Here is a 23,396-nt window from a genome sequence, read left to right on the forward strand (position 1 = left end):
CCGGGCTAGCTCCGGCCTGCTCGCGGTTACCGGGCTAGCTCCGGCCTGCTCGCGGTTACCGGGCTAGCTCCGGCCTGCTCGCGGTTACCGGGCTAGCTCCGGCCTGCTCGCGGTTACCGGGCTATCTCCGGCCTGCTCGCGGTTACCGGGCTAGCTCCGGCCTGCTCGCGGTTACCGGGCTAGCTCCGGCCTGCTCGCGGTTACCAGGCTAGCTCCGGCCTGCTCGCGGTTACCAGGCTAGCTCCGGCCTGCTCGCGGTTACCAGGCTAGCTCCGGCCTGCTCGCGGTTACCAGGCTAGCTCCGGCCTGCTCGCGGTTATCATTCAGAACACAGTACATAAATGTCGTGAATGTTTCTCCTGTGTCCGTTAACAAATGGCCTGAACAGACTCATCCATAATGCTGATAATACTGTCCCAGATATGCTACGGTAGTGGAACAGACATGATGCCCAATCCCTCCCTCTGTGTGTGTGTGGTGTGTGGTGTGTGGTGTGTGTGTGTGTAGGAAGACGGAGGTGTCAGAGTCCAGTGCTGTGCTGGACTCATTCAGGTTCTACTGTGATGAAGACGATGATGAAGATGGTGCAGGGTTGGATCTGACTATCATGGAACAGACAGGACCTACGGGGACCGTAAGGCACACGCGCTATATACACACACACACACACACACACGCTATACACACACAAGCTATACACACACACACACACACACACACTATACACGCGCTGTACACACACACACACACACACAAGCTATACACACACACACTATACACATACACACTATACACATACACACACACGCTATATATACACACACACAAGCTATACACACACACACACACACACACACACACACACACACACACACACACACACACACACACACACACACAGGCGTGCATCATATACACATTTAGCTAAATCCTTTTCCTTCTCTAGTTGATGATACCAGATCAGTCAATTATAAATATCTGAGCTGACAATATCAGAATGGTCTGTAACCAACAGTACAACGCCCTCTGTCCCCTAGATGGTGAGGAAGAAGCCACCATCGTCATCATCACCGGCCCTGTCCCTCAGTATGGACACTAGTGAGGACCCGGACGCAGAGGACGCACTGAAAGGCTTCGACTTCCTGTCTAGCCCTGACAATATGGACACATCGCCTGAGTCCCGCAGCGCTGGGGACGGGACCGACTGGGGTGAGTGAGAGGGGGGACAGGGTGAGACGGGTGAGGTCGGACAGGTGTGGGGTGGGTTGAGTGAGAGGGAGAGAGGGTGGGACAGGGTGAGTGGAGGGTGGGACAGGGGTGGGGTGGGGGAGAGGGGGGACAGGGTGAGTGGAGGGTGGGACAGGGGTGGGGTGGGTGAGAGGGGGGACAGGGTGAGACGGGTGGGGTCGGACAGGTGTGGGGTGGGTTGAGTGAGAGGGAGAGAGGGTGGGACAGGGTGAGTGGAGGGTGGGACAGGGGTGGGGTGGGTGAGAGGGGGGACAGGGTGAGACGGTTGGGATCGGACAGGGGTGGTTTGGGTGAGAGGGCGGGACTGGGTGAGCGAGAGGGCGGGACTGGGTGAGCGAGAGGGCGGGACTGGGTGAGCGAGAGGGCGGGACTGGGTGAGCGAGAGGGCGGGACTGGGTGAGCGAGAGGGCGGGACTGGGTGAGTGAGAGGGATAATAAATAACGGGGCAAAACTCTAGTAAAGTTGAGTGAACTTCAATCTTGTGCGTATCTGTGAGGGCTGGTATTTGTCCTGGGGGAGCTGTGCACCAGTCTTGGGGGGGGGGGGGGTCTGGGGATCTGTGCGGAGTCTGGGGACCTGTGCGGAGTCTGGGGACCTGTGCGGAGTCTGGGGACCTGTGCGGAGTCTGGGGACCTGTGAGGAGTCTGGGGACCTGTGAGGAGTCTGGGGACCTGTGAGGAGTCTGGGGACCTGTGAGGAGTCTGGGGACCTGTGAGGAGTCTGGGGTTCTGTGAGGAGTCTGGGGTTCTGTGAGGAGTCTGGGGTTCTGTGAGGAGTCTGGGGTTCTGTGAGGAGTCTGGGGTTCTGTGAGGAGTCTGGGGTTCTGTGAGGAGTCTGGGGTTCTGTGAGGAGTCTGGGGTTCTGTGAGGAGTCTGGGGACCTGTGAGGAGTCTGGGGTTCTGTGAGGAGTCTGGGGTTCTGTGAGGAGTCTGGGGACCTGTGAGGAGTCTGGGGTTCTGTGAGGAGTATGAGGGGAATCTACTTGTTTCTTTGTGACTGACTACAAATTGTCTCTTACCCCAAACCTGGAAAAACAAGTCTATTTCTAAAATGGAGCTGTTGGTTAAATAAAAGTGTGTTGTGTCTTGGCATATAAAATGGTGATGCCCAACAACAGTCTTAAAGACTGAATCTCTCTGGGAGTTTCTACTAGAGAAATAAATGATTTCCACTTGAACTAACATCTCTGGGCTCAGTTAAAACACAATCGGCTGGCCTCCCGGGTGGCGCAGTGGTCTAGGGCACTGCATCGCAGTGCTACCTGTGCCACCAGAGTCTCTGGTTTCGCGCCCAGGCTCTGTCGCAGCCGGCCGCGACCGGGAGGTCCGTGGGGCGACGCACAATTGGGCTAGCGTCGTCCGGGTTAGGGAGGGTTTGGCCGGTAGGGATATCCTTGTCTCATCGCGCTCCAGCGACTCCTGTGGCGGGCCGGGCGCAGTGCGCGCTAACCAAGGGGGCCAGGTGCACGGTGTTTCCTCCGACACATTGGTGCGGCTGGCTTCCGGGTTGGAGGCGCGCTGTGTTAAGAAGCAGTGCGGCTTGGTTGGGTTGTGCTTCGGAGGACGCATGGCTTTCGACCTTCGTCTCTCCCGAGCCCGTACGGGAGTTGTAGCGATGAGACAAGATAGTCATTACTAGCGATTGGATACCACGAAAATTGGGGAGAAAAGGGGCTAAAAAATAAAAAAAAATAAAAAACAACACAACCGGCTGAGTGTTGTAGATACTGGAGGGATTTTTAAAGACCTGAGAAAAACCTCCTGGATGTGGAAAGACATTGTGATATAGTCCGATCCTGAACAGGTCTGGTTTTGTCCCTCTGTAGAGAAGGAGGAGCAGTCTGCCATGTCAGAGGCCTGGGACGTGGACCAGGGTTTGATAACCAAACTCAAGGAGGAGTACAGGAAGGAGCGCAAGGGGAAGAAAGGGGGAAAGAGTAAGTTACCTCTCCTCTTCCCTGAACCTCTCCTCTTCCCTGAACCTCTCCTCTTCCCTGAACCTCTCCTCTTCCCTGAACCTCTCCTCTTCCCTGAACCTCTCCTCTTCCCTGAACCTCTCCTCTTCCCTGAACCTCTCCTCTTCCCTGAACCTCTCCTCTTCCCTGAACCTCTCCTCTTCCCTGAACCTCTCCTCTTCCCTGAACCTCTCCTCCTCCCTGAACCTCTCCTCCTCCCTGAACCTCCTCCCTGAACCTCTTCCCTGAACCTCTTCCCTGAACCTCTTCTCTTCCCTGAACCTCTTCTCTTCCCTGAACATTTTCCCTGAACCTCTTCTCTTCCCTGAACCTCTTCCCTGAACCTCTTCTCTTCCCTGAACCTTTTCCCTGAACCTTTTCCCTGAACTTCTTCCCTGAACCTCTTCCCTGAACCTCTCCTCTTCCCTGAACCTCTTCCCTGAACCTCTCCTCTTCCCTGAACCTCTCCTCTTCCCTGAACCTCTCCTCTTTCCTGAACCTCTTCCCTGAACCTCTCCTCTTCCCTGAACCTCTCCTCTTCCCTGAACCTCTCCTCTTCCCTGAACCTCTCCTCTTCCCTGAACCTCTCCTCTTCCCTGAACCTCTTCCCTGAACCTCTTCCCTGAACCTCTTCCCTGAACCTCTTCCCTGAACCTCTTCCCTGAACCTCTTCCCTGAACCTCTTCCCTGAACCTCTTCCCTGAACCTCTTCCCTGAACCTCTTCCCTGAACCTCTTCCCTGAACCTCTTCCCTGAACCTCTTCCCTGAACCTCTTCCCTGAACCTCTCCTCTTCCCTGAACCTCTTCCCTGAACCTCTCCTCTTCCCTGAACCTCTTCCCTGAACCTCTTCCCTGAACCTCTCCTCTTCCCTGAACCTCTCCTCTTCCCTGAACCTCTCCTCTTCCCTGAACCTCTCCTCTTCCCTGAACCTCTCTTCTTCCCTGAACCTCTCTTCTTCCCTGAACCTCTCTTCTTCCCTGAACCTCTCTTCTTCCCTGAACCTCTCTTCTTCCCTGAACCTCTCTTCTTCCCTGAACCTCTCTTCTTCCCTGAACCTCTCTTCTTCCCTGAACCTCTCCCCCTTCCCTGAACCTCTCCCCCTTCCCTGAACCTCTCCCCCTTCCCTGAACCTCTCCCCCTTCCCTGAACCTCTCCCCCTTCCCTGAACCTCTCCCCCTTCCCCGAACCTCTCCCCCTTCCCCGAACCTCTCCCCCTTCCCCGAACCTCTCCCCCTTCCCCGAACCTCTCCCCCTTCCCCGAACCTCTCCCCCTTCCCCGAACCTCTCCCCCTTCCCTGAACCTCTCCCCCTTCCCTGAACCTCTTCCATCCCTGAACCTCCCCTCCTCCCTGAGCCTCCCCTCCTTCCTGAACCTCTCTTCTTCCCTGAACCTCTCCCCCTCCCTGAACCTCTCCTCTTCCCTGAACCTCTCCCCCTCCCTGAACCTCTCCCCCTCCCTGAATCTCTCCCCCCTGTCCTCATCTCCTCATTGTCTCATCCTCCCTGTCATCTCCTAAAAGCTTCAAATAAAGAATAAACTTCTCATCTTTCTTTTAATTTATTTCAGCTTCTGTCTGTGTTATTATTCATCCCACCTGCCATCTTCAACTCTTCTGTCTGTCTCTGAATGTGTTTTAGCCCAACCTCTCAATGGGTTTTAGTCCAACCTCTCAATGGGTTTTAGTCCAACCTCTCAATGGGTTTTAGTCCAACCTCTCAATGGGTTTTAGTCCAACCTCTCAATGGGTTTTAGTCCAACCTCTCAATGGGTTTTAGTCCAACCTCTCAATGGGTTTTAGTCCAACCTCTCAATGGGTTTTAGTCCAACCTCTCAATGGATTTTAGTCCAACCTCTCAATGGGTTTTAGTCCAACCTCTCAATGGGTTTTAGTCCAACCTCTCAATGGGTTTTAGTCCAACCTCTCAATGGGTTTTAGTCCAACCTCTCAATGGGTTTTAGTCCAACCTCTCAATGGGTTTTAGTCCAACCTCTCAATGGGTTTTAGTCCAACCTCTCAATGGGTTTTAGTCCAACCTCTCAATGGGTTTTAGTCCAACCTCCAATTACAGAGAGTCCTTAGCGACGGGCTAGACATTCTGAGTCCTTAGCGACGGGCTAGACATTCTAAGTCCTTAGCGACGGGCTAGACATTCTGAGTCCTTAGCGACGGGCTAGACATTCTGAGTCCTTAGCGACGGGCTAGACATTCTGAGTCCTTAGCGACGGGCTAGACATTCTGAGTCCTTAGCGACGGGCTATGCATTCTGAGTCCTTAGCGACGGGCTATGCATTCTGAGTCCTTAGCGACGGGCTAGGCATTCTGAGTCCTTAGCGACGGGCTGTGCATTCTGAGTCCTTAGCGACGGGCTGTGCATTCTGAGTCCTTAGCGACGGGCTGTGCATTCTGAGTCCTTAGCGACGGGCTGTGCATTCTGAGTCCTTAGCGACGGGCTGTGCATTCTGAGTCCTTAGCGACGGGCTGTGCATTCTGAGTCCTTAGCGACGGGCTGTGCATTCTGAGTCCTTAGCGACGGGCTGTGCATTCTGAGTCCTTAGCGACGGGCTGTGCATTCTGAGTCCTTAGCGACGGGCTGTGCATTCTGAGTCCTTAGCGACGGGCTGTGCATTCTGAGTCCTTAGCGACGGGCTGTGCATTCTGAGTCCTTAGCGACGGGCTGTGCATTCTGAGTCCTTAGCGACGGGCTGTGCATTCTGAGTCCTTAGCGACGGGCTGTGCATTCTGAGTCCTTAGCGACGGGCTGTGCATTCTGAGTCCTTAGCGACGGGCTGTGCATTCTGAGTCCTTAGCGACGGGCTGTGCTTTCTGAGTCTTTAGCGACGGGCTGTGCATTCTGAGTCTTTAGCGACGGGCTGTGCATTCTGAGTCCTTAGCGACGGGCTGTGCATTCTGAGTCCTTAGCGACGGGCTGTGCATTCTGAGTCCTTAGCGACGGGCTGTGCATTCTGAGTCCTTAGCGACGGGCTGTGCATTCTGAGTCCTTAGCGACGGGCTGTGCATTCTGAGTCCTTAGCGACGGGCTGTGCATTCTGAGTCCTTAGCGACGGGCTGTGCATTCTGAGTCCTTAGCGACGGGCTGTGCATTCTGAGTCCTTAGCGACGGGCTGTGCATTCTGAGTCCTTAGCGACGGGCTGTGCATTCTGAGTCCTTAGCGACGGGCTGTGCATTCTGAGTCCTTAGCGACGGGCTGTGCATTCTGAGTCCTTAGCGACGGGCTGTGCATTCTGAGTCCTTAGCGACGGGCTGTGCATTCTGAGTCCTTAGCGACGGGCTGTGCATTCTGAGTCCTTAGCGACGGGCTGTGCATTCTGAGTCCTTAGCGACGGGCTGTGCATTCTGAGTCCTTAGCGACGGGCTGTGCATTCTGAGTCCTTAGCGACGGGCTGTGCATTCTGAGTCCTTAGCGACGGGCTGTGCATTCTGAGTCCTTAGCGACAGGCTATACATTCTTAATGTCATGTTCAGCTTTTGTCCAGATTTATCTTTTGGATCACTTGCACCTCCTCCTGCTGTCGCAGGCTGCCCCTCCCTGCTGTCGCAGGCTGCTAATTTCTTCTTGCTGTCTTTCCTCTCATGGAATTCTATTTTTGTTGTCTTCATCCTTGTGGGTCTGTGTGAGGGTGTTTGTCAGGATGCCGCCACAACCCCTCGACATCATGGACATCTTTTTCTCCCCTTTTAGTTGTAACAAATATAGACACTCAACTGCTGTCCGGCTTTGTTTTCCCCTATACTGTCCTCTGCTCTCTCTTCTCCCTGCCGTATCAGTATACGCTACCGGTAAATTCTTTGATTGTCTTTCTCTGTTCTAACATTTTTAACTGTTTGCTCTCCCCAGGACCTAACCGGTCTAAGCTCCAGGACATGCTGGCCAACCTGAGGGACCAAGAGGACATGAGTCCCAGAGAACCCTCTTCCCCCCAGGCCCGCTCCAACGCACCCAGGCTCAACGAGCAGCACCAGGACAACCGCACGGACGAAGGTACAGACCTGTTTGTCTCTCTGTCCCCGGGTCTCTGGTCTCTCTCTGTCCCCGGTCTCTCTGGTCTCTCTCTGTCCCCGGTCTCTCTGGTCTCTCTCTGTCCCCGGTCTCTCTGGTCTCTCTCTGTCCCCGGTCTCTCTGGTCTCTCTCTGTCCCCGGTCTCTCTGGTCTCTCTGGTCTCTCTCTGTCCCCGGTCTCTCTGGTCTCTCTCTGTCCCCGGTCTCTCTGGTCTCTCTCTGTCCCCGGTCTCTCTGGTCTCTCTCTGTCCCCGGTCTCTCTGGTCTCTCTCTGTCCCCGGTCTCTCTGGTCTCTCTCTGTCCCCGGTCTCTCTCTGTCCCCGGTCTCTCTGGTCTCTCTCTGTCCCCGGTCTCTCTGGTCTCTCTCTGTCCCCGGTCTCTCTGGTCTCTCTCTGTCCCCGGTCTCTCTCTGTCCCCGGTCTCTCTCTGTCCCCGGTCTCTCTCTGTCCCCGGTCTCTCTCTGTCCCCGGTCTCTCACTGTCCCCGGTCTCTCTCTGTCCCCGGTCTCTCTCTGTCCCCGGTCTCTCTCTGTCCCCGGTCTCTCTCTGTCCCCGGTCTCCCCAGTCTCTCTGTCCCCGGTCTCCCCGGTCTCTCTCTGTCCCCGGTCTCTCTCTGTCCCCGGTCTCTCTCTGTCCCCGGTCTCTCTCTGTCCCCGGTCTCTCTCTGTCCCCGGTCTCTCTCTGTCCCCGGTCTCTCTCTGTCCCCGGTCTCTCTCTGTCCCCGGTCTCTCTCTGTCCCCGGTCTCTCTCTGTCCCCGGTCTCTCTCTGTCCCCGGTCTCTCTCTGTCCCCGGTCTCTCTCTGTCCCCGGTCTCTGCCAGATCCAGGGCTAATCACTAGGGTTGCAAAATTAAGAAAAGGTTCCTCAAGTTCCCTGTTTTTTTTCCAGAATCTTCTCAGTTGAAGGATTCCCTTCCTGCTTATTCCTCTCTGATTCAGGGAATCCTCTAGCTGGGATTTCGAGGGGAAAAAACAGGAAACTGTTTTAGGGGATTGTTTTCAGAAGTTCGCAACATGTATTTACCCGGTGTTATATCCATGACATTGTCAGTGTGTAATGGCTTCCTTGCAGGTAGTAACTGTGTTTTTCTCTATTCCAGTGGAGGCGCTGACGTTCCCTCCCTCCTCAGGAAAGTCCTTCATAATGGGTCCTGATGAGAACATGGAGGCTGAACTGGGACTGGGACTGGGGGAGCTGGCTGGTCTTACCGTCGCCAACGAGGCTGATAGCTTGGCGTACGACGTAAGTAGCGCCTCTTTGAGTAAGTAGCGCCTCTTTGAGTAAGTAGAACCTCTTGAGTAAGTAGAACCTCTTGAGTAAGTAGAACCTCTTGAGTAAGTAGAACCTCTTGAGTAAGTAGAACCTCTTGAGTAAGTAGAACCTCTTGAGTAAGTAGAGCCTCTTGAGTAAGTAGAGCCTCTTGAGTAAGTAGAGCCTCTTGAGTAAGTAGCGCCTCTTGAGTAAGTAGCGCCTCTTGAGTAAGTAGCGCCTCTTTGAGTAAGTAGCGCCTCTTTGAGTAAGTAGCGCCTCTTTGAGTAAGTAGCGCCTCTTTGAGTAAGTAGCGCCTCTTTGAGTAAGTAGCGCCTCTTTGAGTAAGTAGCGCCTCTTTGAGTAAGTAGCGCCTCTTTGAGTAAGTAGCGCCTCTTTGAGTAAGTAGAACCTCTTGAGTAAGTAGAACCTCTTGAGTAAGTAGAACCTCTTGAGTAAGTAGAACCTCTTGAGTAAGTAGAACCTCTTGAGTAAGTAGAACCTCTTGAGTAAGTAGAGCCTCTTGAGTAAGTAGCGCCTCTTGAGTAAGTAGCGCCTCTTTGAGTAAGTAGCGCCTCTTTGAGTAAGTAGCGCCTCTTTGAGTAAGTAGAACCTCTTGAGTAAGTAGAACCTCTTGAGTAAGTAGAGCCTCTTGAGTAAGTAGCGCCTCTTGAGTAAGTAGCGCCTCTTGAGTAAGTAGCGCCTCTTGAGTAAGTAGCGCCTCTTGAGTAAGTAGCGCCTCTTGAGTAAGTAGCGCCTCTTGAGTAAGTAGCGCCTCTTGAGTAAGTAGCGCCTCTTTGAGTAAGTAGCGCCTCTTTGAGTAAGTAGCGCCTCTTTGAGTAAGTAGCGCCTCTTTGAGTAAGTAGCGCCTCTTTGAGTAAGTAGCGCCTCTTTGAGTAAGTAGCGCCTCTTGTCATTCATTTCATTCCTGTTCCCAAGAACTCTCTTAGGCTAACCGCCACAATGGCTACCGTCCTGTAGCGCTCACATCTGAAGGTACATGACTCAATTATTATGGTGGTGGGAGATTATAGTATGGTTTTAAATACTTCAATGGACCGGAAATGGAAATCACATTACAAACTCATCAACCTCACGCACTTAAAGACATGATGAGTATTATTCATATATTGAAACTAGTGGATATACGGAGGCTTAAATATCAAGCTATTTGTCCCGACTACTCTCTTAGGTCATTCTCGCTGGCACCAAATGTTTGATAGGGGACAAAATGCGGGCGGTCCCATAAAATAATTGGAATACACATTATTCTTACAGATTTTCCACGAGGATATTGGAGACTTGTTTAAAACCAGGACAGAATGACTAACTCGTTCCCTACGTACCATAGGTACAGCAGATCCCCTTATTGTATGGGACACTCTTAAATGTGCCTGCAGAGGCCATGCAATTCAGTACTCCTCTACAAAACCAAAAACTATTTAGGTCAGAGGAGTCCATATTAACAAAGGAAATGGAAAGACTAACAGTACAGTTAGATAGAAATAAAAACGGTACCATAGAGGCACAGAATAAGTTGGAGGAAAAAGAAATGGAGGAACTTATTCCAGAAAGAACCAGTGTAATAATAATTTGGTGCGTTTCTCCCCATATTCCACCCAGTTTGCTTTATTTTTAAAAAAGGGGATATTTTTTAAATTAAACAAACTGGATGGAATATGGGGAGAAATGCACCAAATTATTTTCTAATCTTCAGCATAGAAATGCTACCCAAAATAATTTACTGAAACTTGTTACAAATTTTATTTTATATATAATTTTATTTATTTTACCTTTATTTAACTAGGCAAGTCGGTTAAGAACAAATTCTTATTTACAATGACGGCCTACCGGGTAACAGTGGGTTAACTGCCTCGTTCAGGGGCAGAACGACAGATTTTTACCTTGTCAGCTCGGGGATTCTGTCTTGCAACCTTTCGGTTACTAGTCCAACGCTCTAACCACTAGGCTACCTGCCGCCCCTACACTCTAACCACTAGGCTACCTGCCGTCCCTACACTCTAACCACTAGGCTACCTGCCGCCCAACACTCTAACCACTAGGCTACCTGCCGCCCAACACTCTAACCACTAGGCTACCTGCCGCCCAACACTCTAACCACTAGGCTACCTGCCGCCCAACACTCTAACCACTAGGCTACCTGCCGCCCAACACTCTAACCACTAGGCTACCTGCCGCCCAACACTCTAACCACTAGGCTACCTGCCGCCCAACGCTCTAACCACCAGGCTACCTGCCGCCCCTACACTCTAACCACTAGGCTACCTGCCGCCCAACGCTCTAACCACTAGGCTACCTGCCGCCCAACGCTCTAACCACTAGGCTACCTGCCGCCCAACGCTCTAACCACTAGGCTACCTGCCGCCCAACGCTCTAACCACTAGGCTACCTGCCGCCCAACGCTCTAACCACTAGGCTACCTGCCGCCCAACGCTCTAACCACTAGGCTACCTGCCGCCCAACGCTCTAACCACTAGGCTACCTGCCGCCCAACGCTCTAACCACTAGGCTACCTGCCGCCCAACGCTCTAACCACTAGGCTACCTGCCGCCCAACGCTCTAACCACTAGGCTACCTGCCGCCCAACGCTCTAACCACTAGGCTACCTGCCTCCCAACACTCTAACCACTAGGCTACCTGCCGCCCAACGCTCTAACCACTAGGCTACCTGCCGCCCAACGCTCTAACCACCAGGCTACCTGCCGCCCAACGCTCTAACCACCAGGCTACCTGCCGCCCCTACACTCTAACCACTAGGCTACCTGCCGCCCAACGCTCTAACCACTAGGCTACCTGCCGCCCAACGCTCTAACCACTAGGCTACCTGCCGCCCAACGCTCTAACCACTAGGCTACCTGCCGCCCAACGCTCTAACCACTAGGCTACCAGCCGCCCAACGCTCTAACCACTAGGCTACCAGCCGCCCAACGCTCTAACCACTAGGCTACCTGCCGCCCAACGCTCTAACCACTAGGCTACCTGCCGCCCAACGCTCTAACCACTAGGCTACCAGCCGCCCAACGCTCTAACCACTAGGCTACCTGCCACCCAACGCTCTAACCACTAGGCTACCTGCCGCCCAACGCTCTAACCACTAGGCTACCTGCCGCCCAACGCTCTAACCACTAGGCTACCAGCCGCCCCAGATGACGGAGTCATCCATGATTCACCAAACAAGGTTTTGAAAGAAGCAAAGTACTTTAAGCATACGTTATCATTTCAGTCTCCTCCATCTTCAATAACCGAAGTTAATTGTAAGGATTTTTTGTTTCTTCCTACTAATAAGAGTAAAATGAACATCCGTACAGACCTTCACTGATGTGAAGACCTAATTACAGAGAAGGGACTTCTAGATGCAATTAAAGCCTTCAAGTCTGGGGAAATCTCCAGGCCTGGATGGCATTATTAGCTAGTTGAGGTATATGAAATATTTTTCCATGTCCTCAAGAGGTCTGTTATTAGTATGTTTTAGCCACTCCTGTAAAAAAGGGTAGATTATCAGATACTCAACAAGAAGGTTCTGGTTATATTATTACTGAAACAGGATCCAGGTGGTAAATAGAAAGATCCAGTCCACCTGTAAGAAACTGGAGACCCCCTTACACCTCAGTGTTGTGATGCTGAAATGCTCAGGGCATAAAAATAAAATGGTATTGTCGGATAATCATCATTTTAATCAGACAGTTTTTTTCTTTTTTTACAGTGCATTTGCAAAGTATTCAGACCCCTTGACTTTTTCCACATTTTGTTACGTTACGCTTTTTTCTAAAATGGATTCAGGACGTTTTCCTCATCAATCTGCACACAATACCCCATAATGACATCACAATACCCCATAATGACATCACAATACCCCATAATGACATCACAATACCCCATAATGACATCACAATACCCCATAATGACATCACAATACCCCAATAATGACAAAGTGAAAACAGGTTTTTAAGAAATGTTTGCAAATTTGTAAAATAAAAACTGAAATACCTTATTTACTTAAGTATTCAGCCTCTTTGCTATGAGACTCTAAATTGAGATCAGGTGCATCCTGTTTCCAGTGATCATCCTTGAGATGTTTCTACAACTTGATTGGAGTCCACCGGTGGTAAATTCAATTGATTGGACATGATTTGGAAAGGCACACACCTGTCTATATAAGGTCCCACAGTTGACAGCACATGTCAGCTGTGGGACCTTATAAAATTTGATTTTAAACACGCACATACGTTATACACGCATAAACACACGCATACACACACACTCACCCGATAACATACACACTATACATACACATGGATTTAGTACTGTAGTGGTGGAGTAGGGGCCTGAGGGCACACAGTGTGTTGTGAATGTCTATGTTTTTAAAATTGTATAAACTTTGTTAATTTTTCTGGACCCCAGGAAGAGTAGCTGCTGCTTTGGCAGCAGCTAAGTGGGATCCATAATAAATACAAATGTCAGTGAAAAAAACCAAGCCATGAGGTCGAAGGAATTGTCCGTAGAGTTCCGAGACAGGATTGTGTCGAGGCACAGATCTGGGGAAGGGAACCAAAACATTTGTGCAGCATTGAAGGTCCCCAAGAAAAGAACAGTGGCCTCATTCATTCTTAAATGGAAAAAGTTTGGAACCACCAAGACTATTCCGAGAGCTGGCCGCCCGGTCAAACTGAGCAATCGGGGAAGAAGAGCCTTGGTCAGGGAGGTGGTCAAGAACCTGATGGTCACTCTGACAGAGCTCCAGAGTTCCTTTGTTGAGATGGGAGAACCTTCCAGAAGGACACCATCTTGGCATCTCCACCAATCAGTGGCCAGACAGAAGCCACTCCTCAGTAAAAGGAACATAACAGCCCGCTTGGACTTTGCCAAAAGGCACCTAAAGGACTCTCAGACCATGAGAAACAAGATTCTCTGGTCTGATGAAACCAAGATTGAACTTTTTGTCCTCAATGCCAAGCGTCACGTCTAGAAGAAACCTGGCACCATCCCTACGGTGAAGCATGGTGGTGGCAGCATCATGCTGTAGTGATATTTTTCAGCATCAGAGACTGGGAGACTAGTTAGGTTTGAGGGAAAGATGAACAGAGCAAAGTACAGAGAGATCCTTGATGAAAACCTGCTCCAGAGCGCTCAGGACTTCAGACTGGGGTGAAGGTTCACCTTCCAACAGGACCATTACCCTAAGCACACAGCCAAGACAGCGCAAGAGTGGCTTCGGGGCAAGTCTCTGAATGTCATTGAGTGGACCAGCCAGAGCCCGGACTTGAACCCAATCTAACATCTCTGGAGAGACCTGAAAATAGCTGTGTAGCATCGCTCCCCATCCAACCTAACAGAGCTTGAGAGGATCTGCAGAGAAGAATGGTAGAAACTCCACAAATACAGGTGTGCCAAGCTTGTAGCATCATACCCATAAAGACTTGAGGCTGTAATTGCTGCCAAAGGTGCTTCATCAAAGTACTGAGTAAAGTAATTATGTAAATGTAATATTATTATTATTTTATACATTTGCTAAAATTTCTTAAGCAATTTTTGCTTCGTCATTATGGGGTATCGTATGTAGATTGATTAGGATTTTAAAACAATATATATTTTGTGAATGTATTGTCCTTTGAAAGGCTGGTTATGGCACACATCAACTCCAGCATCGCAGACACCCTAGACCATTCGGGTTTGCATACCGCCCCAACAGATCCACACTGCCCTTTACCCACCTAGATAAGAGGAACACCTATGTAAGAATGGTGTTCATTGACTACAACTCAGCGTTCAACATCGTTGTTCCCTCAAAGCTCATCACTAAGCTAAAGGACTCTGGGACTAAACACCTCCCTCTGCAACTGGATCCTGGACTTCCTGACGGGCCGCCCCCAGGTGGTGAGGGTAGGCAACAACACATCCGCCACACTGACCCTCAACATGGGTGTGTGCTAATTGCCCTCCTGTACTCCCCGTTCACCCACGACTGCGTGGCCACTCACGACTCCCAACACCATCATCAAGTTTGCTGACGACACAACGGTGGTAGACCTGATCACCGGCGACGACGAGACAGCCTATAGGGAGGAGGTCGGTGACCTGGCGGTGTGGTGCCAGAGCAACAACCTCTCCCTCAACGTCAGTCAGACCAAGGAGCTGATCGTGGACTACAGGAAACGGAAGGGCGAGCACGCCCCTATCCACATCGTCGATGGAGTGGAGCGGGTCGAGAGCCTCAAGTTCCTCGGTGTCCAAATCACTAAGGACTTAAAATGGTCCTCAGTCGTGAGGAAGGAGCGACTGCACCTCTTCCCCCTCAGGAGGTTGAAAAAAATCCACAGTTCCAAAAGCTACACCATCAAACGCATCTTGATTGGCTGCGTCACTGCTTGGTACAGCAACTGCACTGCCCTCGATTGGGTGGTGAGTAACGGCCCAGTACGTCACTGGGGCCGAGCCTCCTGCCATCCAGGCCCTGTATATCAGGTGGTGTGAAAGGAAGGCCCGGACTCCAGCCAACCAAGCGATCTCGGCTTCCGCTGAATATTTACATTACTGACGTCGGAATATATATATATACTTTACTGACGTCTGAATATATACATTACTGACGTCTGAATATATACATTACTGACGTCTGAATATATACATTACTGACGTCTGAATATATACATTACTGACGTCTGAATATATACTTTACTGACGTCTGAATATATACATTACTGATGTCTGAATATATATACATTACTGACGTCTGAATATATACATTACTGACGTCTGAATATATACATTACTGACGTCTGAATATATATACATTACTGACGTCGGAATATATACATTACTGACGTCTGAATATATATACATTACTGACGTCTGAATATATATACATTACTGACGTCTGAATATTTACATTACTGACGTCTGAATATTTACATTACTGACGTCTGAATATATACATTACTGACGTCTGAATATATATACATTACTGATGTCTGAATATATACATTACTGATGTCTGAATATATATACATTACTGACGTCTGAATATATACATTACTGATGTCTGAATATATATACATTACTGATGTCTGAATATATATACATTACTGACGTCTGAATATATACATTACTGACGTCTGAATATATATACATTACTGACGTCGGAATATATACATTACTGACGTCTGAATATATACATTACTGACGTCTGAATATATACATTACTGACGTCTGAATATATATACATTACTGACGTCTGAATATATATACATTACTGACGTCTGAATATTTACATTACTGACGTCTGAATATATACATTACTGACGTCTGAATATATACATTACTGACGTCTGAATATATACATTACTGACGTCTGAATATATATACATTACTGACGTCTGTCCACTCAATACCTTCCTCAACTACAGGAAACACTTGCACACTAAATGCAGAGATGAAAATGATTGCTGTTGACTTCCACACTTTATCTACCCATAATCCCTGGTGTTTTCCCTTCCTCAGATGTCCAACAACAAGGGTACCCTGAGGAGGACGTGGAACCCCAAGTTGACCCTGCGGAGCCACTTTGACGGGATCCGAGGTTTGGCGTTCCACCCCGTAGAACCGGTTCTGGTCACCGCCTCAGAGGACCACACGCTGAAGATGTGGAACCTGCAGAAGACTGCCCCCGCCAAGAAGTAAGACTGGACCTACAACTCAGTGTCTACTTAACTAAAGTAGAGACTTATGGTTACGGAGCTCTGTTGTGAAACCCCGCCGCCTAAAGCGAAACGTTATGCTACCTATTGCTCGTTAGGGTTGGTCTCTTCTGCTTTTCTCTCAAACACGGAGGACCACATAGTGTACACACTGACTAAGTACCGCCACGAGGTTTACCAAACAAAAACATTCCATATGAATACATGAAGGATTATTCTCATTCCTCTCACCAGGTTTGGAGTCCAATTCCTCATTGGGGAGAATTTGGAATTTCAATTTACTTCCTGAATTTAATAAATGAAATTGGAATGGACTCTAAACCTGGTGAGAATTAATGTCTTGCTCAAAAAATGTATTTGACCTTTTCTACAGTCCAGATTGTCACTATTTGTCTCGGTCTTTATCTCCAGGAATGCCTCTGTAGATGTGGAACCCATGTACACGTTCAGGGCCCACCAGAGTGCAGTGCTGTGTGTTGTGATGAGCAGTACAGGAGAGCAGTGTTTCAGTGGAGGGCTGGACGGGACCATTCAGAGCTGGAACACGCCGAACCCTAACCTCGACCCATACGATTCATACGGTAAGAACAGAGCTGGAACACACCTAACCCTAACCTCGACCCATACGATTAATATGGTAACAGAGCTGGAACACACCTAACCCTAACCTCGACCCATACGATTCATATGGTAACAGAGCTGGAACACACCTAACCCTAACCTCGACGCATACGATTCATATGGTAAGAACACACCTAACCCTAACCTAGACCCATACGATTCATACAGTAAGAACAGAGCTGGAACACACCTAACCCTAACCTAGACCCATACGATTCATATGGTAACAGAGCTGGAACACACCTAACCCTAACCTCGACCCATACGATTCATATGGTAACAGAGCTGGAACACACCTAACCCTAACCTCGACCCATACGATTCATACGGTAACAGAGCTGGAACACACCTAACCCTAACCTCGACCCATACGATTCATACGGTAAGAACAGAGGTCTTGCTGGCTGCCTATATCTCCCTCTCTGGGCTCCCTGTCTCTCTCTGGGCTCCCTGTCTCTCTCTGGGCTCCCTGTCTCTCTCTGGGCTCCCTGTCTCTCTCTGGGCTCCCTGTCTCTCTCTGGGCTCCCTGTCTCTCTCGGGGCTCCCTGTCTCTCTCTGGGCTCCCTGTCTCTCTCGGGGCTCCCTGTCTCTCTCGGGGCTCCCTGTCTCTCTCGGGGCTCCCTGTCTCTCTCGGGGCTCCCTGTCTCTCTCGGGGCTCCCTGTCTCTCTCGGGGCTCCCTGTCTCTCTCGGGGCTCCCTGTCTCTCTCGGGGCTCCCTGTCTCTCTCGGGGCTCCCTGTCTCTCTCTGGGCTCCCTGTCTCTCGGGGCTCCCTGTCTCTCTCGGGCTCCCTGTCTCTCTCTGGGCTCCCTGTCTCTCTCTGGGCTCCCTGTCTCTCTCTGGGCTCCCTGTCTCTCTCTGGGCTCCCTGTCTCTCTCTGGGCTCCCTGTCTCTCTCTGGGCTCCCTGTCTCTCTCTGGGCTCCCTGTCTCTCTCTCTCTGGGCTCCCTGTCTCTCTCTCTCTGGGCTCCCTGTCTCTCTCTCTCTGGGCTCCCTGTCTCTCTCTCTCTGGGCTCCCTGTCTCTCTCTCTCTGGGCTCCCTGTCTCTCTCTCTCTCTGGGCTCCCTGTCTCTCTCTCTCTCTGGGCTCCCTGTCTCTCTCTCTCTGGGCTCCCTGTCTCTCTCTCTGGGCTCCCTGTCTCTCTCTCTCTGGGCTCCCTGTCTCTCTCTCTCTGGGCTCCCTGTCTCTCTCTCTCTGGGCTCCCTGTCTCTCTCTCTCTGGGCTCCCTGTCTCTCTCTCTCTGGGCTCCCTGTCTCTCTCTCTCTGGGCTCCCTGTCTCTCTCTCTCTGGGCTCCCTGTCTCTCTCTCTCTGGGCTCCCTGTCTCTCTCTCTCTGGGCTCCCTGTCTCTCTCTCTCTGGGCTCCCTGTCTCTCTCTCTCTGGGCTCCCTGTCTCTCTCTCTCTGGGCTCCCTGTCTCTCTCTCTCTGGGCTCCCTGTCTCTCTCTCTCTGGGCTCCCTGTCTCTCTCTCTCTGGGCTCCCTGTCTCTCTCTCTCTGGGCTCCCTGTCTCTCTCTCTCTGGGCTCCCTGTCTCTCTCTCTCTGGGCTCCCTGTCTCTCTCTCTCTGGGCTCCCTGTCTCTCTCTCTCTGGGCTCCCTGTCTCTCTCTCTCTGGGCTCCCTGTCTCTCTCTCGCGCGGGGCTCCCTGTCTCTCTCTCGCGCGGGGCTCCCTGTCTCTCTCTCGCGCGGGGCTCCCTGTCTCTCTCTCGCGCGAGGCTTCCTGTCTCTCTCTCGCGCGAGGCTTCCTGTCTCTCTCTCGCGCGGGGCTCCCTGCGTCTCTCTCTCTCTGGGCTCCCTGTCTCTCTCTCTCTCTGGGCTCCCTGTCTCTCTCTCTCTCTGGGCTCCCTGTCTCTCTCTCTCTGGGCTCCCTGTCTCTCTCTCTCTGGGCTCCCTGTCTCTCTCTCGCGCGGGGCTCCCTGTCTCTCTCTCGCGCGGGGCTCCCTGCGTCCCTCTCTCTCGCGCGGGGCTCCCTGCGTCTCTCTCTCTCGCGCGGGGCTCCCTGCGTCTCTCTCTCTCTGGGCTCCCTGTCTCTCTCTCTCTCTGGGCTCCCTGTCTCTCTCTCTCTCTGGGCTCCCTGTCTCTCTCTCTCTCTGGGCTCCCTGTCTCTCTCTCTCTCTGGGCTCCCTGTCTCTCTCTCTCTCTGGGCTCCCTGTCTCTCTCTCTCTCTGGGCTCCCTGTCTCTCTCTCTCTCTGGGCTCCCTGTCTCTCTCTCTCTCTGGGCTCCCTGTCTCTCTCTCGCGCGGGGCTCCCTGCGTCTCTCTCTCGCGCGGGGCTCCCTGCGTCTCTCTCTCGCGCGGGGCTCCCTGCGTCTCTCTCTCGCGCGGGGCTCCCTGCGTCTCTCTCTCGCGCGGGGCTCCCTGCGTCTCTCTCTCGCGCGGGGCTCCCTGCGTCTCTCTCTCGCGCGGGGCTCCCTGCGTCTCTCTCTCTCTCGGGGCTCCCTGCGTCTCTCTCTCTCTCGGGGCTCCCTGCGTCTCTCTCTCTCTCTGGGCTCCCTGTCTCTCTCTCTCTGGGCTCCCTGTCTCTCTCTCTCGCGGGTTGCTCTTTGGCGGTTTCTCTTCTTCTTCCCTTTTGTAAGAATGTTTTAAGACACAACTTAGAGGACTAGAGGTCAATAGGGAAGTAACGATCAATGGAAATGTTTTTCAGTTCAACATCTGTTTAGAATCTGTGTAGCGGATTCAGTCCTGGACTCATAGCTACGTTTTAGCAAGTTTTCATTGGTTCAAATGGTCTACACGTTGAGCCTGAAACAGGATACATGTTAGCAAGTTTTCATTGGTTCAAATGGTCTACACGTTGAGCCTGAAACAGGATACTTGTTATTTGGCCATTGGCCCCATTTTACTGCGAGGAATTCTAATTGGTCAACCACAGGCTAGGGTTGGGGGTTATAAATTACATCATGTCCCTTTTGTTCCGTGGAGAAACACTGAGGACAGGGAAGAATGATCATCTACTTCTCAGCATAGCATCTTTGATTCGTTCTCTTTTGAATAAACCTATTTTTCTCCCCCTGATTTGCTTTTTTTTTGTGGGGGGGGGTCTGTGTTATTGAAGAGTAACATAAGCTGCTAACACTTTGTCTCTCTCTCTCTCTCTCAACATGTGTAATAGAGCCGTCTGTCCTGCGTGGGGCGCTGTGTGGTCATACTGACTCGGTGTGGGGTCTGGTGTACAGTGGTGTTCATCAGAGACTCCTGTCTTGTTCTGGAGATGGCAGCGTCAGGCTGTGGGACGCCTCCAGTACCAAGCCTGCCCTGGCCACCTTCCACAATACAGGTACACACAGACCGGTTCTGGGACGCCTCCAGTACCAAGCCTGCCCTAGCCACCTTCCACAATACAGGTACACACAGACCGGTTCTGGGACGCCTCCAGTACCAAGCCTGCCCTGGCCACCTTCCACAATACAGGTACACAGAGACAGGTTCTGGGACGCCTCCAGTACCAAGCCTGCCCTGGCCACCTTCCACAATACAGGTACACACAGACCGGTTCTGGGACGCCTCCAGTACCAAGCCTGCCCTGGCCACCTTCCACAATACAGGTACACAGAGACAGGTTCTGGGACGCCTCCAGTACCAAGCCTGCCCTGGCCACCTTCCACAATACAGGTACACACAGACAGGTTCTGGGACGCCTCCAGTACCAAGCCTGCCCTGGCCACCTTCCACAATACAGGTACACACAGACCGGTTCTGGGACGCCTCCAGTACCAAGCCTGCCCTGGCCACCTTCCACAATACAGGTACACACAGACAGGTTCTGGGACGCCTCCAGTACCAAGCCTGCCCTGGCCACGTTCCACAATACAGGTACACACAGACCGGTTCTGGGACGCCTCCAGTACCAAGCCTGCCCTGGCCACGTTCCAAAATACAGGTACACACAGACAGGTTCTGGGACGCCTCCAGTACCAAGCCTGCCCTGGCCACCTTCCACAATACAGGTACACACAGACCGGTTCTGGGACGCCTCCAGTACCAAGCCTGCCCTAGCCACCTTCCACAATACAGGTACACACAGACCGGTTCTGGGACGCCTCCAGTACCAAGCCTGCCCTGGCCACCTTCCACAATACAGGTACACAGAGACAGGTTCTGGGACGCCTCCAGTACCAAGCCTGCCCTGGCCACCTTCCACAATACAGGTACACACAGACCGGTTCTGGGACGCCTCCAGTACCAAGCCTGCCCTGGCCACCTTCCACAATACAGGTACACAGAGACAGGTTCTGGGACGCCTCCAGTACCAAGCCTGCCCTGGCCACCTTCCACAATACAGGTACACAGAGACAGGTTCTGGGACGCCTCCAGTACCAAGCCTGCCCTGGCCACCTTCCACAATACAGGTACACAGAGACAGGTTCTGGGACGCCTCCAGTACCAAGCCTGCCCTGGCCACCTTCCACAATACAGGTACACACAGACAGGTTCTGGGACGCCTCCAGTACCAAGCCTGCCCTGGCCACCTTCCACAATACAGGTACACACAGACAGGTTCTGGGACGCCTCCAGTACCAACCCAGCCCTGGCCACCTTCCACAATACAGGTACACAGAGACAGGTTCTGGGACGCCTCCAGTACCAACCCAGCCCTGGCACACTGTCATTTTTCTCCCCTGTTAATTTTCTGTATTTTGGAATTCCTATTAACATGGTCTTGCACTTCATGAATTGTGTTTTGTATGTTCATGATATTAACATTCTGTGGTGAAATCAACTGCTATGTGACTTTTTAACAGAATAGTGAGTCAATGTGATGAGTAAGAGGATACGTTGACCGGTAGGAACTAGTGATGTTTTAACCCATAGAATGACGTGCGTTTCGTCTTGTTTCCCGCTTCAGAATTTGGCGTGCCGTCCTCAGTGGACCTGGTCTGCAGCGACCCCGCCCACATGGTGACATCGTTCACCAGCGGTCAGATTGGCCTGTTCAACATGGAGACACAGCAACTGGTGCTCAGCCTGGAGTCTGCTGCAGAGACGGGTAGGTCTGGAGGGAGGGGAGGTGGAGGGGGAGGGGTGGAGGGAGGGGAGCAGGAAGAGGGGTGGGAGGGAGGAGGTGGGGAGGGAGGGGAGCAGGAAGAGGGGTGGGAGGGAGGAGGTGGGGAGGGAGGGGAGCAGGAAGAGGGGTGGGAGCAGGAAGAGGGGTGGGAGGGAGGGGAGCAGGAAGAGGGGTGGGAGGCAGGAGGTGGGGAGGGAGGGGAGCAGGAAGAGGGGTGGGAGGCAGGAGGTGGGGAGGGAGGGGAGCAGGAAGAGGGGTGGGAGGGGAGCAGGAAGAGGGGTGGGAGGCAGGAGGTGGGGAGGGAGAGGAGTTGGAAGAGGGAGGGGAGGTGGGAGGCAGGAGGTGGGGAGGGAGGGGAGCAGGGAGAGGGGTGGGAGGCAGGAGGTGGGGAGGGAGGGGAGCAGGGAGAGGGGTGGGAGGCAGGAGGTGGGGAGGGAGGGGAGCAGGAAGAGGGGTGGGAGGTGGGGAGGGAGGGGAGCAGGAAGAGGGGTGGGAGGGGAGCAGGAAGAGTGGTGGGAGGTGGGGAGGGAGGGGAGCAGGAAGAGGGTGGGGAGGGAGGAGGTGGGACGGGAAGGAGATGGTCAGATTGGCCTGTTCAGCCTGGAGTCTGCTGCAGAGACTGATAGGTCTGGAAGGAGGAGAGAGGAGCAGGAAGAGGGGTGGGAGGGATGGTCAGATTGGCCTGTTCAACAAGGACTCCATCTCTCCCCAGGTACCCGCTGTCCGATCAACAAGGTGCTGAGTCACCCCACCCTCCCCATCACCATCACCGCTGAAGAGGACAGACACATCAAGTTTTTCGACAACAACACAGGTTACACATTACATACAAACGTGTCCTCCACCCAGAACTAAGTAGGATCTCAGTGGTCCTCCATCAGTCCCTACTCTGGCAGTCGTCCAGTTCTTACACCTCTTGATCCAGTTTGGTTTTAACACAGCGGTTTTGTTTTTAAAAGTAGAGTGAGTACACTTAAACTGATACGTTCACAGAAAGCAGAAACGTATAAAATTAACAAATGTTGTCAATTTGAACTCTTCAGGAAAGCTGATCCACTCAATGGTGGCCCATCTGGATGCCGTTACCAGTCTAGCTGTCGACCCCAACGGGCTCTATCTGATGTCTGGCAGTAAGTAGCTAACAACTCTCAATAACAACGATTTCTAACATTCTTAGCTAGATATTATATTTATTCTGCATGCAATGGTAGGAGAGTCCCATGTGAGGATATAACAGACCTTATAAAACAGGAGAGGGCCTAGAACTGAGCCCTGGGTGACACCAGAGCTGTATACTTTAAAGAACAGGAGAGGGCCTAGAACTGAGCCCTGGGGGACACCAGAGCTGTATACTTTAAAGAACATGAGGGCCCAGAACTGAGCCCTGGGGGACACCAGAGCTGTATACTTTAAAGAACAGGAGAGGGCCCAGAACTGAGCCCTGGGGGACACCAGAGCTGTATACTTTAAAGAACAGGAGAGGGCCTAGAACTTTATGTAAACTGCCTTGTCGCCCAACTACTGTTCACCTTCCTCTCCCCTCCCTCAGGTCATGACTTTTCTATTCATCTGTTCTCTCTCCTTCCC

The 23,396-nt window shown here is 52.0% G+C and overlaps 2 protein-coding genes across 2 annotated transcripts in view; both read left to right on the top strand.

The window, feature by feature from the left end:
* Positions 1-23,396, top strand: part of heatr5b (HEAT repeat containing 5B) — a 364,356-nt gene that overhangs the window by 183,950 nt on the left and 157,010 nt on the right. The gene's annotated exons all lie outside the window — the stretch shown is intronic.
* The window catches only part of LOC129865722 (striatin-like), a 93,046-nt gene that overhangs the window by 68,129 nt on the left and 1,521 nt on the right, over positions 1-23,396 (top strand). The window contains exons 6-16 of the mRNA XM_055938727.1: positions 508-634; positions 1,038-1,209; positions 3,075-3,185; positions 7,065-7,208; positions 8,324-8,466; positions 15,991-16,166; positions 16,599-16,768; positions 19,917-20,081; positions 21,651-21,791; positions 22,522-22,623; positions 22,853-22,939. Coding sequence (XP_055794702.1) covers positions 508-634; positions 1,038-1,209; positions 3,075-3,185; positions 7,065-7,208; positions 8,324-8,466; positions 15,991-16,166; positions 16,599-16,768; positions 19,917-20,081; positions 21,651-21,791; positions 22,522-22,623; positions 22,853-22,939 — 1,538 coding nt within the window. The remainder of the gene's footprint in view (positions 1-507; positions 635-1,037; positions 1,210-3,074; positions 3,186-7,064; positions 7,209-8,323; positions 8,467-15,990; positions 16,167-16,598; positions 16,769-19,916; positions 20,082-21,650; positions 21,792-22,521; positions 22,624-22,852; positions 22,940-23,396) is intronic.

This window comes from Salvelinus fontinalis, chromosome 1 (assembly GCF_029448725.1).
Source record: "Salvelinus fontinalis isolate EN_2023a chromosome 1, ASM2944872v1, whole genome shotgun sequence".
Taxonomy (NCBI): domain Eukaryota; kingdom Metazoa; phylum Chordata; class Actinopteri; order Salmoniformes; family Salmonidae; genus Salvelinus; species Salvelinus fontinalis.